The following is a 21,055-nucleotide window of genomic DNA, read 5'->3' on the forward strand; positions in this document are numbered from 1 at the left end:
GTGTTACAAGATTTGTGGACAAGATTATTTGTCTAGTGATTCTAATTCTAATTTATATATCATTAGCGACATTAGAGTTCAAATAGTTAGGCAAATAACAGGCTAATCATTGTAAATGGAAACAAATTGTTTCATGTCTGTCTAATTAAAAATAAGCCAATTTATCACATTTAAAATAATAAGGGCCTCATTCTAAACAGTCTTGACCTTTGACCTTTGTCTGCGTATGCTACGTAAAAATTCTCCCTGGAAACAGCTCACAACTCAGAAACAATGTTCACTCGAACTTTCAGAGAACCAGTCCAATAGTTCAACACCCTCTCCGAGTTACCTTAGAGATGACCAATGATTAGTGCCCAAATATTTTCCCCATGCCCAGTTCATCGCTGTTTTTTCATTGTTTTCTTTCCATTGGGGGAAACGGAAATTCACTCTAGTGTACTGCTAAAGCACTCCTTATGTAGTGGGCAATGGGACATGGAGCCGTACAACATGCATGCAAAGTATGTGTAAAAACTCTTGTCCCAGAACTATTATTCTCAATATTTTTTATTGTTGTATATTGAGTAGATTGTGCACTCTGCCAGACTATGGAAAGGACGTAGCTGTAAGTTTGGTTGGTTGATTTCTACCATGGAAGAAGTGCAATAGAGAAAAGATTCTGAAGAAGCATATAATGTAAAACTTTAATTGAACAAGTACTGCCCAAATATTCAAAGACTTGCCAGTACTAGTTTATGGGTGCAGTGATGTAAACAGCAAAGGCCGGAGGAGGACAGGATTTCAGAAGGTTATTGCCTGGCATTTTCTGATCTTTCCACTCCTTGGTCTGAATGTGATCCCCACTGGGAACCTCCAGGAGCATTTTGAAGTGCTTTTAAGTACCTGTGAGTAAAATGTAACAAATACGTATGTCGCAGATAAAGAGGAATTAAACATGGTCCTCCTGTTTCTGCCCTCTTCTGTACACTATCACTATTGAGGTCGTCATTTAAGAAAACAGTGTTAACTGCACCACATCAACATGAACGTCAGCATATGTGTGTGAGAGGGTGTAGGTTACATCCATCCACTGCTCCTGTTTCCATAATATTGTCAAATAAAGGTATATGCATGTTATGTTAACTCTTTAAATCCATGAAATGCGTGTAAATAACTACAGATGAGTGGAAATTTCATAGAGAAATACAGAATATTCTTTTGGTGAAGCTGTTAGTTCAGAGGGACGTTTCACACCAAGCATTTCATCCATTTCTCCTTAAACAAACTCAGAGGTCTGCGCATTAACCCCACCCTGCATCTGGGGGCAGGCCAACCCCACCCTGCATCTGGGGGCAGGCCAATCCCACCCTGCATCTGGGGGCAGGCCAATCCCACCCTCCCGGCTGCATGACGTCAAAGGGACCAAAGTCACCAGGGTTGAGCACTGGGGTTAACAAGCCGTATTGGGACGCAGAGTCCAAAGACAAAAGGTAGAAGAACGATGATCCGATGAGTAGCCATCCATCCCCCCCCCCCCCTACCAGCTCCGACATCTCTCCGGTATCTTCCCCCCGAGCATTGTCTCAGTTAGGTCTGGCCTTCAGGGCCGGATAGCCTTTCGTGATGGATTGCTAGGGGGGGTGGGACAGAACCGGTGGCCTTTTGAGTCTTGGGACTCCACGAACGCACAGCCCTTTGCAGCTCTGACGCAGATTGTCCCATTTACACCCCATTCCCTCCCACCGGGACAAAAGGACAGGGTCATATACCAGCCCCCCCGCCCCACCTCCCTCACTCCCCTTCCTGCCCCGTCCTCTCTCCCATGTCCACTCTTCTCACACTCAAGCCGCCCCCACCATCCCTGCTGCAGCCATGACATCGCCACTTATTCAATACAGGTATATGCATGACATCACTGAGCTCGCATGGATATCTAGACAACCTCTTGTTAGTTAGTCTGATTTTAAAACCTACGTTTCCCAGTGTTCTTTGTCATGACTATCAATGATGATACTTTTGTAGCTTATATTCCACAAAACAGTTTGCATAGTTATACTGCATGTAACTGAATCATTGTTGTTTTCAATTTATGAAATTATCTCCGAGCTGTTGTAATTTTAATAAACTATTCTTGGTGTTTTTACATGCATCCATTCCTTTTCCATGCCCACTTGTCCTGTGCAGGGATGTAGGTTTGGTAGCTACTGGTGCAGCTACTGTTTCATTTCTACTTCCTACAATTGAAATATATTTCGATTTGAAAAAAACTGAGAGGGAATTGTTCCGGATTATATATTCAAATCAAAACAGTATGTTGTGAATGTAGTCATGTGAATGTATAATGGTTAATGATGACGACTTATAAAAGTTGTTTTGGGCAGGAAGCGTACCGAATGAAGAAGGTGTTACACATGGATAAAAAACATGACCAGCTAGTCACTGCTAAGCAACTTTTACAGCTACAGGCAGAATCCTGGACCCATTTCAGGGACGTTTTTACCGCTGATGTCAGGGGGGACCTTTAGAATGGTAAAGGCGCAGTATCTATGGAAACCAGAGTATGATTTGTCTTAGTCAGTAGTCATGTGGTTTTGAGCGGACATTTGAATGGCCAGTTGGGACCAGCGCCTCAGCAATGGCTACTCCAACTAGATACCTGGATAGGCGTTAGAAAGGGGACCAAGATGGCGACCCACTGGCTTTTTATCTCTGCAGTCTCCCATGAATGAATCAGACTCATGGATCCAAGATTCAGTTAAGCCATTTTGGTGCAAATGAAGTCATAAGGCAACAAGATAACAAGCACTATCACAAACCCCATGATTAAGATCAAAGCAAAACATTTTTGTTAAATTACATAATCACAAAGCCCTTACAGTTAGATACAACTTGGGAAGGATTGTAATGATTTCTATATATACTAGTAAAACATGGCAATTTATATGAATTAAACCTGGGTGTGAATTTTCGGACCCTGAGCATTAAATGAGGCCAAGTTAATCTTGGCGGCTGTCTCAGGCAAAGTCAGCTGACCCTGAAGGACGTCACGAGCCATTTCATGTGGCTCTGAATACTTGGTTACCAGCATGAATGTAAACTATGTTGCGAAGACAAGCGTGGAAATAGCTCAGCCCAAGTATGATGGTTGAAAATTCACGAAAGGGACAGGAATACTGCGGAGCGACCATGTATATCCTGCCTGGTTGGTCAGGTTGGGCTGTAAATGTATGCAACCCGACAAGGCTGACCTGAAGCTTAATTGTATTCACATGAACCTTAAATTGTTACCCGCTGTAGCTGTTTGCATTATGCATTTCATCTTACTTGGTGTAATTTCTCCTATGTGCACTTTTACTGTGGCTTAATATTTTACAGATACTTGCTCATAATTGATTTATTCAACTTAATCTATTTATATTTAGAAAATTACATATAGCACCCTAGTTCCCAGTTAAGCACACATAAATGAGTGGGTAGGATGAGCATTATGGTAGCAGTTTTCTGACAGACCATAAGAGGGCAACATTTTCTCAGTATCCACCAGAGCTCAGTGATTGAAACATGTTGACTTATCTCCACACTACAGAGGTACAGAGGGTTAAATCTACAGACTCCCCCTTGGAGAGATAATCTTGACATTTTTCTGGAAAAATGTTAGCATTTGGAGATACTTCGCAAAGCATTTATTTAAAATCTTGAATTCTTCCTTGAACTCAGATCACTTTTCCTGCCCTCAGATTGAGGGTTGGAGCCTCGTTTCCCGTAAGTGAGTGTGACAGAAAAACTGCATAATAGATTCTGCCAATTTCCAGCATCTTGAGAAAATATGACCAGTCAGGTAGGGAGCATCCAACCCTTTCCCATCAGTTCATACAACCAAGCATGTAGGGATTATCTGAACTGTCTACACCCGTTATGCACAAACGCATTAAGCCGATGGTCACAAATGCATTTTTTACTTTACACATCTCAAAGAAATCATATCAAATGATTTCCACACTCACAAGATTGTCAGTATTAAAAACTGTGCTTGAGTAGGTGTATCTTTGCAAATGAAGACTCCTATATTTATGTTTCTGTATTATAACTATCTGGGGAGCATTCAGCAGAAATCATGTGCATAGTAGGATACCCATCGGTTTGGTCTGGTCCACTTTACTGCAGAGGAGGCTCAGCCAATTAACCTGCATGAAAGAAGCCGTTCTTCTAAGCTGAATCTTGATTGGCTGCTACTGCCCAGGTTAGGCTGTGGTCTTAAGGCTGTCATATTGCTTGATGACATATCCTAGATTAATAGGATATCTGGGTTTTAGAATGTGGTTTCCCAGTATAGGTATTAAAAGTAACCTCAGTGGAGGAAACGTAAATCAAAATACATTAACTGAACTTAAAGTAGAAAAGTGGGTTAACCATTGTTTTGGGTTTAAGGTGTATTGCATGTATGAACAAAGAGCTGCATTAAATACTAAATAGTGAGTAATATATACCTCATGAGGTTAATAGGACACAGCCCTCTCACTTTGCGAGTTTGATCTTTTCAGGTCAAAAGTACATGGTCTGCATAGGATGAGTCTGAAGCTGGCTAGGATGACCTGTAGAGAATTTCAGCAGGACCCCGATAGATGCCACAACTGGGTTCTTCCATTTGCTGATGGGATTCTAAATTTAATTTTAAAGTACATTGAAGGCATAAGAAGTTCAAATGGAACAGTTCAGTGATGACAGTCATGTACAGTCTATGCATGAACTGGCGCTACATTATCCTTGGTTATATTTTCTTATTGGAGCAGTGGGGGAGAAAGTAAATCAGATTTTACAGCACATTAACCCCCCCCCAAACATTTAGGTTTGTAGAACAGAAAGAAAAACCCCCAAAACATTTTCACCTCAAGATTTATTTCAATCAAATTCTTCCAGAGATCAATAGCAAAGAGGGCAGAGGCAGTTACAAAATACATTCCCGATCAGAGGCCGCTGGCCAGTTTGACGGCATCTTCAGCCCTCACAGTTACTGGGGGACTGAAGATGTCGGGCATGAGGACAGATTTAGTTGACCTTGGGGCGACGGAAGTCCTTGCCAGCAAACTTGGCACTGCTTCCGAGCTCTTCCTCAATCCTGGAGGAAAAAGGTCAAATATCAAAGTGTCACATGCTCCAAGTAAAGCATATGCTAGTGGTGAGAGTTGGGCTTCATCCACAGCTGCCGAGGGAAATATTTACGTCAGCTAAACTTACCTCATCAACTGGTTGTATTTTGCCAGACGTTCTGATCTGCACGGTGCACCAGTCTTGATCTTCAATGACGGGGGGGAGAGAGGAAAAAAAAAAAAAAGTCAGATGATGTCATTTTGCGTTAGCAGACATCCATGGAAGGACAGAGAGCAGGAAGATACCTGTCCAGTGCACAGGCCAACAACCAGATCAGAGATGAAGGTGTCCTCAGTTTCTCCTGAGCGGTGGCTAACCATCACTCCCCAGCCATTAGACTGGGCTAGCTTACACCTGCAAATTAAGGTCGAAGGTCAGCTTGGTTCCAGGTCACACAGGCTACTCTAAAAAGCTTACTGGAAGGTTAGAGACGGTTTAATAAGAGAACACTGAATGTCAAGTTGAGGGCTGCAGAACATGTAAATATTCTAAAGAACGCTTACGCCTTGATGGACTCTGTGACTGAGCCAATCTGGTTGACCTTCAGCAGAAGGCAGTTGCAGGCCTTCTTCTCCACGGCCTGCTGGATCCGCTTGGGGTTGGTCACGGTCAGGTCATCGCCCACCACCTGGATGTCCACAGAACCTGTGAACTTTGACCACTGCTCCCAGTCATCCTGGTCAAACGGATCCTCAATGGACTGTACTGAGGATCACCAAGATTAGAGCGGGGGGGGGGGGGGGGGGGGGGGGGAGTGGAGAGAAATGTAACACTGTCACTATTACAGTTATTCATAAACTGCAAGACTTCTGTAATGTCCCAGAGTCTAATAAATGCTATTAAATTACTTCCTATAAAACCTACAGCAAAACTGAATGAGGATTTAGGTTCGTCTAATTTTAGAAGGTTCCAGCAGCACAATACATTAAGCCATAGGACAGTTTTTTTGGGCAAAAATGCAAAATGTTAACTTTCTGGCTGTTGTATAATGTACAAGATGATCAAACTAGTGCTGCGCAACTAGTAAAATGTGATCCCGATACCTGGGTAGTTCTTGACGAAGCTCTTGTACAGGTCTCCCAGCTGCTCCCCAGAGATGTGGCGGGACGGGTCGTCGGGAGACTTGAAATCCAGGTCGTATTTACTGTTTCTGAAGAACTCTGAAGCGGCAACGTCCATGCCGATGATGACCTTGTCAGGATAGCCGGCTTTCTCAATGGCAGTCTTAAGCAACTCCAGAGCTAAAAGAAAGAGGCTTGTGAGTAATCAGTTACAAAAAAGGCAGTGACTAGGATTATCATAGATTACAAAATTAGTGGTTTAACGACACCCGGTGAAGTAACCAATGGAAAGTGACTCAAAATTGCTTGACAGCACAAGTAGCGTCTACCACTAGCTCATCACCCACCCCCAAACAGTTCTCACCCTCATTGTTCTCCAGGATGTTGGGGGCAAAGCCACCTTCATCACCCACATTGGTGGCATCCTTTCCATACTTGGCTTTGATTACGTTCTTGAGGTTGTGGTAGATCTCGGCACCGATGCGCATGGCCTCGTGGAAGCTAGCCGCGCCCACCGGCAGGATCATGAATTCCTGCATGGCCAGCTTGTTTCCGGCATGGGAGCCACCATTGATGACATTGAAGGCCTGTAGAATTTTGGAAAGGTAATAGGAAGGACAAGACCTCAGTGACCCATTCGTGGTCTCAGTAGCAGTAAAATTGGCTGTTATTTGGAGATATCAGCAGGCAGAGCAGGACCATGGCTACGTTAGCTTATGACCGAGGTTCTCCAGCACTCTCCTTCCACGCGTTACCATCCCGCCTGTAAGCCCTTCCCATGACGACTCACTGGTACAGGCAGGATCACGTTCTTGTTTCCAGCAAGGTCAGCGATGTGGCGGTACAGGGGAACACCCTTCTCAGCAGCTCCGGCTTTGCAGACCGCCAGAGACACACCCAGAATGGCATTAGCGCCAAACTTAGCTGCGGAAAAGGTGCAACGCCAGTAAACGTGTGCCAAAATGAACAATTACCTGCACTGCTACAGAGTGAGATTCACGTTGCCATCATCCATCTATAAATTTGAGTTTGGCCAACATCCAAGACTCAGCAAGTTCGAGCTATGTAACACTGCCCATCCAGAAACAGTGTGGGGCGCATTATCACCGTAGCTAGTAAAATCAACAAGTCATTTAGATTATAACGAATCACAGGGTACCCAAATATCAGTGGGTGTTAGATTACTCACATTTGTTCTCAGTGCCATCCAGTTCCAGCATGAACTGGTCGATCTTCTCCTGCTCTACCACACTCAGCTTCTGTGCAGGGAGAAAGCAGAAATCACAAATGAGGCAACGCACATCAGAAAATGCATCAGTGCTCGACCACAACTGCACTGACCTTCTCAATCAGTTTGGGGGCAATGTCCTTGTTGACATGGTCGACGGCTTTTATCGTACCTGTGAAGCAAAGTTGATAAATCGTATTTTTGCTTCAAAGCAAAACTAGCTGGAGAGCATCTCGGATTACACATGCAGCTTTTAGGCGAGTGACCAACATTGGGCATCATGACACTGAAGTGGAACTCAGAAGCTCAGCTAACATGAGAAAAATGGTTGAGTCGTCAAAGGTTCAAACCTCATCCGCAACGTAAGATACCTCAACAGAATGTAGGTTTTACATGCGTTTGAGTCAGAGGTGGTCACCTTTGCCCAGATAGCGAGACTTGTCACCATCTCTAAGCTCGAGAGCCTCATGAACTCCAGTGGAGGCGCCGCTGGGAACAGCAGCTCTGAAGAGCCCTGGGAAGAAACAGTAGGAAGGGTGGGATCCATTTACAGATGGTAATAAATGTGACACAGAGGCATACTGGTGCATCTTCAGAGATTAGAACGCAATAGAGAGCTCAGTACAATGAGCAGAGGGGCAATAATGGTATAAAAACCACTGAAAATTAATGAAGGCTCACCTTTGGCCGTGTACAGGTCTACTTCTACAGTAGGGTTTCCTCGGGAGTCGAGGATCTCACGAGCATGGATCTTGGTGATTGACATAGTCACTGAAAAGAGGGAAGACGGCACTTAATGCTTGAAGACAGCTCTGGGAAACCAGGTGGGATCTTCAAGCCTTGACAGCAACCCTACCCTCAGAATCAGAATGAGTAACAGCAAAAATTACTACATTACATCTTATTCTGTAGAAAGTATGACCTAGTAAGAGACAGTAGCCATGCTAGATACAACTGCCTGACATTCTGCTTTGAGCAAAATTTAGACCAATGCCCAGTCACTCTAAGGAGGGGTATAAATAGCTGGGGAGGGGGGGGAATTAAAGGGCGCATTCCACCACCCCCCCCAACACACTGTCCAGTCACCTACTGTACTTTATTTTAATCAGGCATTCTCTGGTTTAGGCTTTGCACGTAATGCACGCTCCAACAGTGGTGCCCCTACAACACGTTGCTCAATGCCAACAAAAGCATTCCATTGCAATGATCTGCCCACCATCCCATTACAAGCCTCAAAGCACCAATTGCAATAAACGAATGTCCTCCGTGGCTGCAGAGAGATTCTTTTTTGCATTTGCTCTTGGTTAAAAAGGACACACAAGCGACACTGCGATCACATCCAAAATAGCTCGTGCAAAACGCCCAACCTTTACACACCTGCCCCCTGACCTCTGATCTTTCCCCAAAAGCTTGCTGACATTTGAATGGCTGCACAGCCGCAATGCATGTCAGTGTATCAGGTTGTACCGGCCCTGAATCGGCCCGTTACATTATGCATCACTCATAAGCTTTGTCCTGACAAAAGGAAACCAGGAGCCAAGGAGTACGCAGATTACAGCCATAAACATTTCAAGTAAGAGTCATTACATTTTTCACAAAAAAAAAGTTGCTGGGTCTGAGGTTAACAGGCTACTGGGCCAAACCTCTGATCCAACATGTCAACCTAGATGACTACTGACCTTTACCATAAAAAAGGAAATGTTAAAGGGTCAAGACTTAAGAGCAGAGCTTCTCCTGCAGCGTCATAAAACTCAACCTGCCCTTGAGCTGCAGATAACGAAGCGGATGCGTCGCAGTATCACTGGAAAAACGGCGACGCTTCAGTGTTAAACAACCATTGATGTGCAATATATAAAGGACTGAATTGCCTAAATGTTACGAAGTTAAACTGTGCGTGCGACAAGGGAGTGGGTCGTGGAACCTACATAGATAGGCCTATATCAGGTTCGATTATAATGATAATTGATGAGCTAATAAGATTATTGTATAGCAAAACTGAGACTGACCACAGCTATCTAATGTAGTCTCATGCACGCATGCGTGTGTGTCCTAAACAATTACGCCAATTTACAATTATAAGCACAGTTTTCACCCCTCAACGTATTTCGAGGTGTGGAAAATGGACTTTGTCCGCTCGATTTCTATATACAACCGTTTAAACAAAGTTGTGCAATGTGAAACATTACACAAGAAAAGGGCCGCGCTCGGGAAGGATGCAATTTGCTCTTTGCTGTAGGCAGCTACTTCACACATATGCAGCTTCATGCCGCGATCGCAGCTGCGGTCTTCCGTCATGCACGGATAAAAATCACCAGCAGCTTTGGCACATCGAGAGGGAGGCGCTCGACCTCCATGGAGATAAACAGCGTCAACATTAAAATAAATTAAATAAATCGGGGTTTTGAATTAGAGTATACAATGTATAAAAAGTTACAAAAAACGCAACTGGTAACCCAGACTAAACTGGAAACTTTGTTCCGGGTAGGACAAACAATGTTACCATCTTGTTTAATGAATGACAAGTTCATGTGAACGCTCCCATTTAGAAGCTGCGACATGGCGGAACTAATGTTCGGCAAAGATTCTAATAAAATACCAATGCTCAATCATTCTTACTTTGTACCACAAAAAATATCAACATGAACTGCGCATTAACGAACCCGCTATTTATTTTTACCTGAGTGTGGTTGGCTTGTCTGATTGCCCGGCTTCCTGCGAGACTTCAAGGTGCTTGAACTTCGTCCTGTACGGCAATTTATAGCTACTCCCTCAAGTCTAACTTCCCAATATGGTAAGCGCCTTTAGAGACTGTCGCGCAATTCTCTTTCTTTTGCGTCTCATTGGTTTCCGTGTTTTTCATTGTTTGCGCACACCACCCCCCTTTTCATCGGCATTTTCATAAATGATATGAATGAGTGGTCATAGTGGATACTGGGGATACCGGCGAAAGTAGTATGATCACAGACAATATCCATGGTGAATAGGTGACCGGGGTCCGGCTGTGGGTGTGGGATAACGTGACCTTTGCTTCTGGTGTGAAGGGCATCTGTACAGTCCCAAGTGGCTTTGAAGGAGTAAAATTAGCGGTACTAACCTGTAACCATGCAGGGGGGCTGACAGCTTCAAGCCCGGTGACCAGTGTCGCAGATCTAGAGCTGTATGGGGAGCTGAGGGGGGTTATCTAGCCGTTTTAACCCTTTATTTATAGTGAAAATAATTCTAATGAAATATGTTTTATTCTATTCATTAGTAAGGTACCCACCCGATGTTTGGGCCTGAGCCTCTATAGGATAATTTTTTCAGCCTCTGTGTTTTATCCACCTGCTGTAATGGAGCGCACTATAAACGCCATGAAAACATAAAATTCGCCAAGCCTAATAATTAACCACAAACCATGCAGATATATACTTATTTTGATTAAGGTAAGACTAAGGAGGTGTTTGAATTACAGGTGCAAGTAAGTTCTGTAGCAAACCTACTGTTTGCAAAAAGAAAATATTGCTGATACAGACGGACTACAGTGTCAGACCAAACATGGAGGAATTTGCAGTAATAAAGTATGAAAATGACAACACAACAGAGATATTTTCAGTTACGAAAACAAGTGTTCATGACTAAAACAATGTAATGTTACACTGCTCTTAGTCTTTTCCTGCTTTGTGTGAGCAGTTGACGTTTGTATTTCAGTTCATAGATACAGAAAACGTTGATATCAGCACGCCTACCGCAAAATGCTACATTCCTGTTATAACCAAAGTGTATAAAAATCTCTGCAATCATATATTATTCATTAAATATCCACGTCCTTTTTACCATGTCCTGCTTTCTGTCATGTGTTACCTGAGGCAGAAAAGTTGTCCAGACTACTGAATGTATTTCTGCTGCGGAATCTTTAGGACAAACACAATGATAGTATAAAATCATAATGACTAGAATAAGCTAAGTGTTCCTGCATTTTCTTCCTGTAGTCCATGCAGTTAGATAACTGCACGTTTAAACTACTTGGTGTCCTGTGCTGCCTGGAATATACCCCAAGCCCCTACAACCTTGACCAGCATAAGTGGTTAGAAGATGGACATATAGGCCTAAGTACTGCTTTAAGTTACATCTATGTTAATTTCAATGTTGGAATCATGTTCTTCAGCCATTTTCATCTGCAAAACCACTGTTCCACTTTATTGGAGATGTTCAAAATACTCGTTCCTTAATGGTAGTTACCTTAGTGCTGCATCTCCACCAGAGGGCGCGCTCTCATTACATGAAATGTACATACAAATATGCATCCATGTATTCCGTAGAGGGGCAAATGATCCTGGAGCCAACCTTATGGAGCACAGGATGGGATGCAAGGCAGTAGTGGATCACACATCCAAAGTGGCATCCAAAACGGAGCACCCCAAATGGGCCACCTGTACACAACATCAGGCATTCTGTCCCTATGCTCCCCGAGAGTACAGCTCACTGCAGTTCACCGCAGGAAAAAGGTCACCAGCGGGATTTGGGGCTGTTGACTGAATGGGTATATCCAGGATGAGGTGCACAAAAGGGCAGATTGAAGGGCAGAGGACTGGCAAAGCAGAAACAGGAAGCAGGACCCAGGAAACAGAAAGTAAAGCACAAACACAAAAACATATCAACAATAACAAACTTATAAACATGACAGCAGTTACCCAGCACAGCAGCTGCAAAGCAAAGGCGAATCAAAACCGCGAACCCTGCAACAAGATTCCAGCTCCCCTAAGCCATGGACCCAGAAGCAAGAGTCCGACTGCCAAAAGCATAATATTTGTGACTAACTGGCAACTCCAGGAGTCACAAAATCAAACTAAACACATCCCAATGGCTGTACTCCGAACTAAATAAAGCTCTGAGCCCTACACTCAGAGCGATGATGGTTGCTGAACAGGAAGTATTGCACACTGCCTTGTGTGAATAAGTGAAAGTGCTAAATGCCACTGGTGCAGAGCTTAGTCACCTGCTTACAAATGCAGGTGTGACAGTGGCAAAGCCAAGACCTGCACCGATATCTGGTGTACATGCAATCCCCTAAGCTAATGACATTTCATTATCATGGTTAGCAGATTCACATGTGTGTGGAGTTTGCATGTTCTCCCCATGTCGTCGTGGGGTTTCCTCCGGGTACTCCGGTTTCCCTCCACTGTCCAAAAACATGCTGAGGCTAATTGGAGTGGCTAAATTGCCCGTAGATGTGCATGTGAGAGTGAATGGTGTGTGTGCCCTGCGATGGGCTGGCCCTCCATCCTGGGTTGTTCCCTGCCTCATGTCCATTGCTTCCGGGATAGGCTCCGGACCCCCCGCGACCTAGCAAGATAAGCGGTTTGGAAAATGAATGGATGTTAGCAGATTTATTTTTCTCCAGCCTCCTTATGTAAGGGGCAGAGTGTATTGGGGAAGTACTCACTTTCCTTCTCTGTTTTCACAAAGCTGTCCAAAAAGTGAATATCTATCTAGTTATTGGGCTGGTTGAAAAATGGCAGCTGGGTCAGAATGAAAATAGTTTTTCACGGTCTTATTTTAGTAATATGATTTTCCTAAAATACCCCAGGATAATTATAACCGAAGTAACAAATAACATAAAAAATTTTATGTAAGAAAGCTTTTTAATTAGGCTTCCTGGTGGCAGTGGTTAGCCCCTGTCACCTTACCCATCTTGGACCTGGGTTTGAGTCTCTACCACGGTTCTAGGTGTGTGGAGTTTGCATTGATGGGCCAAATGGCTTCCTCTCATTTGTAAATTTCTTTTGTTCCGCCTGTGTCATTGTGGGTGTCAGTGTGCGCTGATAAAGCGGGTAATGCGACAAGCAGGCAGGCAGAAAGGATGCAGGCAAGGAGGCGAAAGTCGGGGTAAACGGGGATTTAATAGGGAAACGGAGACCAAGGGACATCAACTCACAATACCTAACGTCAGTGACGGACCAAAAAACCAGGGCAAGACATGGACTGAAATAGACAAGACTGGCTGAAAATAATCAGACACAGCTGGGCAAGATCGGGGAAGCACATGTGGATAATCAGGGGGCGTGGCACACACGTGGATAATCAGGGGGCGTGGCACACACGTGGAGCGGACGAGCCGGGCATGACAGTGGGGGTTTCTCTGGCTGCTCTGCTTTTGCCCCACAGTACAAAAAAACCTGCTGTGGTTTATTGGCGTTACCCAATTGCCCATAGATGTGAATGGAGTGTGAATGTGCCCTGCAATGGAATGGCACCCCATCCAATGCTGTTCCCTGCCTTGCACCTCTAGGCTCCTGACCGCTTGCATAGGAAAAGTGATTACAGAAGACGGATGAAGGGAAACTTAATAGGAGATTCTTACAGTAAACCTTTGTTAGAAATTGACATGAGACAATACACAGTACAGTGCAAAAGTCTTAGGCAGGCAAAAAAAATTTAGATTATCCTCGTGTTGGTGTAAAACTATGATATTATGCCTGTCAGTGTGTCAGCTTAGCCATTTCAGAACCTCTGCTAAAATCATCCTAGTATTTGCAGCGACCGTCCAGTGCAGCCATGTATTATTTGACTTGGCCACTAGCACACCTCATACAGCTAGTCAGTCTGTCACTGACTTTTTAAACCAATATATTTAATTGAGTTGTTGGCGAAATTTAACAAAATCATGGAACGGCTGAGGTGCCCCTGAGGAGAGGTTTTGGAACTGAAGCGGTGTTCATCTAGCCATCCAACTAGATATCAGTAACTTTTTAGTAAACAGAAGAAATTATGTAATATGTTTGTGTAAAAATTTCTTTGGACTGCCTAAGACTTCTGCACAGGACAGTACATGTCATATATATACAAGGCTCATGTTATAACAATGTTCAGCACTTGGGAAATAAATTCATAGGCATGTTGTTCATTAAATTTGGCAGAAGTTTTTATTTGGCCACATCAACAAGTCATAGTCGCAAGTTTGAAATATAAAAACATACATAGATCTTTGAATGGTCAAACTACAGAGGCCGGCCAGCTGTTGTGTGTGACAGAAGGCCCAGTTCCGGAAAACAGCCTGCAGCCAGGGAGAGTCGAGCAATGGTTTGGCGAAGGTGGGGGAGGGTTGTGATCAGTAGCCTGATTTCTTCAGGTGCTGAGACATATCGAAAGCTTTAGGGTTCAGTTTCCCTCCGTGAGCCTCCTTGTTTCCTTTCACGAAGACTAGAGCTGAAAGATGCAATAGAAAAAAAATGCACATTAATATTTACAGCAGAATCTCTGCATTCGATATCAGCGCACAGGCAAACATTCATATGACACAAGTTCTTCCACAATCTAGTGCAGGTGTTGCTTTGGGCCAAAACAAAGGTGAATAAAGGGAAAGACAAGATCAGGAGTCAGAAGATATGACCGAATTTGCAAAGAGTGTTTGAAAATCTTGATGTCTTGGTCCTGCCTTCTCTATAATATGATTGGTTCAGAGACATAACCATTTTTCGTTCTGCCCTCAGAACATTTTTGTACAAGTAAAACTCCCATGAACATGTACAGTAGGAGTGAAGGAATGGAATAGGGGAGTCGGGGTGGGGTGCAGTGGGGAGGACGTCACCTTTGCCTGATTTGCCTATGGAGATGTTATAGGTGTCTGGATTTTGATCTGAGGCCTTGGTGCGAACGTCCATGGTGGACTGGCCATCGATGTTAAGGGCGTCTCTCAGAACGGTGCATTTGGTGCCTGCGATTGTCACCCCGGTGCTGAAGAGGGAGCCACGGTCAGTGGTCACCAGCTGGCGGATTTCTGCAGCCTGAGGAAACAACATGCTTCTCTGTGAGCATTTTGATATAATAGTGAATTTCTACGGACTTTCACATAGGAGCAAGGGCAATTTATAACCCCAGAAGTCCTTAATTACTTTACAACACAAGGGATATACAAGCCAGTAAGAACCTTACTCTTACAAACATTTATTTATTAATGCAGAACCTTTCTGATATTTTGGCTCTCTTTGGATCAGTGGGTGGGTGATTGGAAAGTGGCTCATTCAAATCGGCTTTATTGTTGGACCCTTGAGCGAGGCCCTTAACCCCAATTGTTCCAGGGACTGGCTGACCCTGTGTATGTTTGGATAAAAGCATCCACTAAATAAATGAAAAAACACATTTAAAATATCATTCATTGGTGACCATATCTGATATCTCAGACTGTGGGCTATTTACCTGGGGGTGTACCATCTAACTCACACTACAGGCCATTTGTCTGTGGTGGCCAGGAATTAAATCAATAAGAAAAATAACTGGTTTTGTTTTGGGAGCTTTTCAGCAGCATCTGACCCGACTCATTAGTGCCCCCTACAGGCCCCAAGGACACATTACTATTCATTGTTTTCCAGCGTCTCCTCTGTGCACGCAGGAATAAGGGGCAGTGAGGTCAGATGCTGAATTAGGAACTACTAAATGGGACGATCCTAGGAAAAAAAAAAAAGCCTGGACAACGTCTGACCGTAGAACGTAAAGTTCCGCTAATAAACAAGTAGGTGGACGAGGCCTACTTGGTACAGAACAGGCAGCAGGTTCAGGAATGTGCTTGAGCAGCTCCGGACCGGACTGAACATGCACACTAGTGCATCCCACTGCGCAGCATGCATCTTAGGCTGCGTGCAGGTGCCGACATGCAGGGACGGCTTGGAGAGAAATAGGCATAACCCAAGGCAAGGGGGTAAGTATGCTAAAAACCAATGGCTCAAAACAAATTCCTTGGGAAATCCTGTCCTGTCCTGTCAGACTTTCTTGGAAGTACGTATGAAGACAGCGTTATCGCCATCTGAATTCCTCACCTGCCATGTTGAATTTCTACCTTCGGGTTATCAGGTTATTGCGCTTGGGAGGGGTGTGGTTTTGCATGTGGCACTCTTGCCCCAGAATCTGCAAATACTTTTATTCCAAGGAGACGCGAATGCAGCTCCTAAATGAGGCCAATTAGCCCAAAAGAACCTGAGAAATAATAGGCGCTATCTGATCTTTGCATTGGCTGGTACACTGTAGAGGGGCATTTTGAGCAAACTGAACACGTTTCTCTTGGTGAAACCAAGCTGCAACAACCGCAGAACCCAACAGTGCATCTGACAAATAAATATCTCCCGTCTCCCTCAATAACACCTCCATGTACCAACATCCTACAGCATTTCAAAGATTAATATGCAACTTGATTGCAGTCAGTGGTAGAAGTCTTTTTTTTGCCTAAACACCTGATTGCACGGAAGTAACGGAAACAGGAAGGGCTGTGCATGTTTGTGGGCCATGACTTCCTCTCCCTCACCGCCATCTTTCAGCTGTTGTCATGCAAAACTGAAAAAAAAAAAAAAAAAAAAAAAAAAAAAATTCCTTTTCCCTGTGACTGTTGGTTGTGGGTTCGACACTCGACATTAAGGAGAAAAAAAAAAAAAAAAAAAAAAAAAAGTCAAAAAGGGCGTAAAATTCAGGCAGACTAATCCAGAGATATAGTGAATATTTAATAAGTGTGTCACAGATCAAAGTTATGGTTGCAAGTTTATAAAAACAAACCAATAAAACAATGTGCAAAAAAGTAGTTGACAACTGCAGTGACATCTACAATAAGATAATTGCCTTTCTGCATGTGGGTGTTGGTATGGACACTAACTTGGTCAATACGTCCAACAAAGACAAAACTGAAATTTAAATCACCTGTATAACATGCATAGATTGACACTCGCCACTGCTGAGTGCAGCTCCTGACTTATGACAGAGGGATGACATCATGAGAAATAAACGCAGATCTGTTTTAAAAGTGCAACTCTCTCCATGCAACACTGGACTCTACTGCAGGGGACAAGTGTCACCTTGAAACTGACAGTGGGTGAAATCACTGGGTGCTGTCAATCACTGATTGATTTAACCCTTTGGGACCCAAACTGACAGGAAGTGACTTCGACCAATCACAGACTGACAGCGCCTAGTAATTCCACCAATCGTGTGTCCTGAAGCTACATTTCTCCCGTCTGCCACGTGGAACTGAAACAGCAGATGTCAGAATGGCTTTAAAATCCTCCACTGTGAATTAAACAGCAATAAGTCGTAATGCATAAAAGGATCTCAGAACCGTTTAATGAACGGCGAATACCATGGCAGTGCAGCACAGCTGTACGGATAACGGGCTGGAGCACTGACCATGCCAAGCCCCCCCCCCCCCCCCCCCCACTGTGAGTCCAAGCCCCTCCCTACTACTTCCTGTTCAATTTGAGGTCACTGGGTGCCACAGTTTTTGAAGGTAGAGGCCACTCCCCTAATGGCATTCTCTGACTTCACAACCAACCAACCATCTTAGGCTATAAATATGTCTACTTTTGGTCACGTGACACTAGGAGTTCTCTGTAGCCTAAATCAAGCACAAAGCCAGGGCTCATAGTAAGTCACCCCCATTAGTCTCAGCTTAGTTGCACGGTATCTGCTCATAATCCCACAAGCTTCAAGATGTCCACATTTGGATGTTTAGGAGACTTAAAGGTACAACAGCAAGTCCTGTTCATTTCCCAATGGACTATTTATTGCCCTTCCCTGTACCAACAGATCCACAAGCTACAGGTCTATACTTGAATTTGGGAGATTGGGCTGATCCTGGGTGGCAGAGGAACCAAATTTAGTAAAGAGATTGAAGGAACTTTTTAAAAAGGTCCAGTCAAGATGCTAACAAAGTTCTTCACTGATCCTATAGGGTACAATTCATCAGTATACACCCTGTCAGAATAAAGGTATAGCCCTGACTAGCTACCCATGGTACAAGCACCATTAAAATACCACCGGTGGTACAAAAATGTTCAGAGTCAGTTTCTGTACCTTAAAATTTACTAACTGCTAGGACAGGTAGAGATGAATGGACAGGGGGGGGGGGGCTGAGCCTTTACTGGGGGAGCCAAAGGCAAACATATGTAATATAAAAAGCTATTCATGACTTGAGCCAATAAATAGACATTTATGTTGAGGGGACTAAAGCCTCCCTAAGGGCAGCCCCGGTGAATGGGTACAACTGGCGGAGCCTTGGGATACAACCGCAGTGATAAGCAATTGTACCCTGAATGTAGCTTATCTGAAAAACATATTCTAATTGTAATGAAACCGAGAGTCATACAACAGTTGTCATATATAAGGGCAGTCTGGGTATATGTTGAATTACTACACTAAATTTATTATGCTAAAGTGAGTTTTAATAAAATGAGGATTTAAATAGTAATTTATAATTGTGGATTTGTGGCAGTAGATATTCAGTAAAGTTGGTCTAAGGAAGTGACTTGCATTGGGCTCCCTTCACTTCCTACATCTCTTCAGCAGTCCGCAAACCATATGACCAAATAAGGAATGACTCAGGACGTTCACTGTGATGAACCGAGCGGCATGCAGCGCAATTCTGCTGAAATGTACATAATGCACCATTATTTCTGTATTGAGTTTAAAACGCCGCAGAAATAGGCTCACTGGTCCATTGTTTGAATGCAGCAATCGAGATTTGGATGTTCGAGTAACCAACGGGCGTTTGACAACCTACTCAAACGGTTTTATACACCCATCACATCGCAAAGCAGGCGTATACATTCGCATCAAAATGCGGCAATTGAAGTTAATGTACAATAATATTCATTAGAATATCGGTCTAGGGCATAATAATGAAGGAATGAATGAATATTATAATAATGATGGTGATGATGATAATAATACTAATAAAGATTATCAAAGTTACTCAGATTAAACTAACTAAACTAAAACTGGAGAAAATAAGAAGTTTCTCCCTGCAATTTTCATAAATTGCCATAGAAATTTACATAACGGTACCATCCACTGCCTTTGGGGTGGAATTGAGCAAAGTGACTTCCTGATAACGCAAGGCACACAGGTTAATGGAACTGGTGAGAGCTGTACAGTGTTAATAAAAAGTAAAATAAAAATAAGGGAAATAATTGCATATCTGCAGAGAACACATTGTAACAGAAAGCCAGTATGAGAAGCTTTATCTCTCTAAGCAATTACGGAAAAATTCAAGGAAGACAAACTAGACATCCGGTTCCTCTTGAACGCGCCCTTTGATACCCCGGCCTGCAATACGGATTACTCAACTAACCGATCACATCTCCTAAAACTAAAATGCCATTATTGAAAAATTGTCTATATATAACCAAATGCATGATGATAAACGTTAAAATTCTACCCAATTGGTTAATTCTGTACCGTGCCAATAACTAGGGAAAAATCGACGGGGGAAAAAAATTGTACAAATAAGTGCAAAAATGTAAGCCTTTATAATTGCAATTAATCAACGAAATCCAAACTGCAATGTTTGGCAGTGTCGTACTAATTGGACTGTCACACTGCGTGGGGCGGGCTGACACGCAGCGGTCTTGAGTGGAGACAAGTAACTTTATATTTTACCTCTTTAGAGCAGCAAAAGCATATAACATAATGCATCATTAAAATATTTATTACTCTCATAAAACCGTTAAGTATAATAGTGGCACTTGACACTTTACCGAGATTCTGGCGAGGTCCCCACCCTTGTGCGCCGCCCATACGGACTCTTGGCCCTTTTCGTGGCCGACGATCGCCGCGTCCATCATGAAATCACCGGCCATCAAATTCGTGATATACCCGTCCCAAGACATCTTCAATTTGTCCTCTCGATCGGCCTACTGAAAAGATAAAAAAAGGCTGTGAAAGACATAAATTAAAATATTATAAAAATATGCAAATACACATTAGAAGTAAGTACCTGTGGAACAGTCCTTGTGACTTTAGCAAAGTTGCGAAGTGAAATAGAGGAAGTTTCCTCAAATTTATATGCAGCCTTGACGGAGCGGCCGTCCCACCGCGTACTTCCTCAAAGTGCTTGAAACGGGGCGGGGTGCGAGGTGGGCTGCAACCTGCGCGCATCGCTCTTCACATTAAGGGGGTCTTCATTCCTTATTTCAAGTTAAGCCATTTTTACGTTTTCCATTGGAATATAAATAACAGCCCTGCGTCTGTTAAACGTGGCTCCTCAGCTGATTAAAGTTTGAGTTTACGATTGATGCAATCTTCTGAACAAACCACCTTCTCAATTAATTGGCAGGATGAATGGTGCTTATTATTGATGACACATGGCATGACGTGTTTCGGCCATATTTAGCCGAGATCTAATGGAGAGTTTTCCTGTATGTAGGATAATTAACGCCAACTAACTGCAGTGCTGACTTTACAGACGCGTGGTTTAAGCAATCAGACGATCCGAGCTGCAGGAAACGACCTGCAGTTTTTCTGCGTGTCAGATGGGCAAAAACACTGCGTGTGATGACAAGCCTTTCAGGAGGCGCTCATTCCTAAGCTGTGGAAGTCTGCCGGCCGGGATGCCGAAAAACATCTCAGGAGATGGACATTGTCACTGTTACCAGCTCGTGTTTACTGATTTCCCTCGGAAATTACCTATGACAGTTTAACATAAAAGAAGACACCACGTTAAGCATTCTTGATTTAGCGATTTATATTTAGTTAATATCCTGGCTGTATGTTAACGTAGAACGTCGACGTGGTCCTGCGTTCACAGTTCTGCGTTTTATGTCAGAGATGGACAGTAAGATTGCGCGCCTCAGAGAGATTTAAGAACAACCACATCCTGTTTGTCTTGTCGGAGACTACATGT

The 21,055-nt window shown here is 43.5% G+C and overlaps 2 protein-coding genes across 2 annotated transcripts; both read right to left on the reverse strand.

Annotated features, from left to right (window-relative positions):
• Window positions 1–4,859: 4,859 nt before the first annotated feature.
• eno3 (enolase 3, (beta, muscle)) lies at window positions 4,860–10,245 on the reverse strand. Its single transcript, XM_049029049.1, has 12 exons — window positions 10,097–10,245; window positions 8,101–8,190; window positions 7,838–7,933; window positions 7,533–7,591; window positions 7,381–7,450; window positions 6,982–7,115; window positions 6,556–6,778; window positions 6,174–6,371; window positions 5,634–5,835; window positions 5,376–5,484; window positions 5,218–5,276; window positions 4,860–5,098 (listed from the first exon to the last, which is right to left on the reverse strand). Exons 2-12 carry the CDS (start codon window positions 8,183–8,185, stop codon window positions 5,029–5,031), a joined length of 1,305 nt encoding a protein of 434 aa, XP_048885006.1. The 5' UTR covers window positions 8,186–8,190; window positions 10,097–10,245; the 3' UTR covers window positions 4,860–5,028.
• Window positions 10,246–14,295: 4,050 nt separating this feature from the next.
• pfn1 (profilin 1) lies at window positions 14,296–20,335 on the reverse strand. Its single transcript, XM_049028923.1, has 4 exons — window positions 20,150–20,335; window positions 19,911–20,069; window positions 14,987–15,182; window positions 14,296–14,604 (listed from the first exon to the last, which is right to left on the reverse strand). The coding sequence occupies exons 2-4, from the start codon at window positions 20,040–20,042 to the stop codon at window positions 14,507–14,509; spliced, it is 426 nt and encodes a 141-aa protein (XP_048884880.1). The 5' UTR covers window positions 20,043–20,069; window positions 20,150–20,335; the 3' UTR covers window positions 14,296–14,506.
• Between the last annotated feature and the right edge of the window lie 720 nt (window positions 20,336–21,055).

The sequence above is a fragment of the Brienomyrus brachyistius genome, chromosome 10 (genome assembly GCF_023856365.1).
Source record: "Brienomyrus brachyistius isolate T26 chromosome 10, BBRACH_0.4, whole genome shotgun sequence".
Lineage (NCBI taxonomy): Eukaryota > Metazoa > Chordata > Actinopteri > Osteoglossiformes > Mormyridae > Brienomyrus > Brienomyrus brachyistius.

Bases quoted from the DNA above. Each gene is read 5' to 3' on its own strand.
- pfn1 (XM_049028923.1), bottom strand. From the start codon at position 20,042: ATGTCTTGGGACGGGTATATCACGAATTTGATGGCCGGTGATTTCATG. The intron at 15,183-19,910 runs GTAAAGTGTCAA...TTGTTTCCTCAG, and splicing joins GGGACCTCGCCAGAATCTCG to GCTGCAGAAATCCGCCAGCT. The intron at 14,605-14,986 runs GTGACGTCCTCC...TGCATCTTTCAG, and splicing joins CATAGGCAAATCAGGCAAAG to CTCTAGTCTTCGTGAAAGGA.
- eno3 (XM_049029049.1), bottom strand. From the start codon at position 8,185: ATGTCAATCACCAAGATCCATGCTCGTGAGATCCTCGACTCCCGAGGA. The intron at 6,372-6,555 runs GTGAGAACTGTT...TCTTTCTTTTAG, and splicing joins CATCCTGGAGAACAATGAGG to CTCTGGAGTTGCTTAAGACT. The intron at 5,836-6,173 runs GTATCGGGATCA...GGTGATCCTCAG, and splicing joins CTTCGTCAAGAACTACCCAG to TACAGTCCATTGAGGATCCG.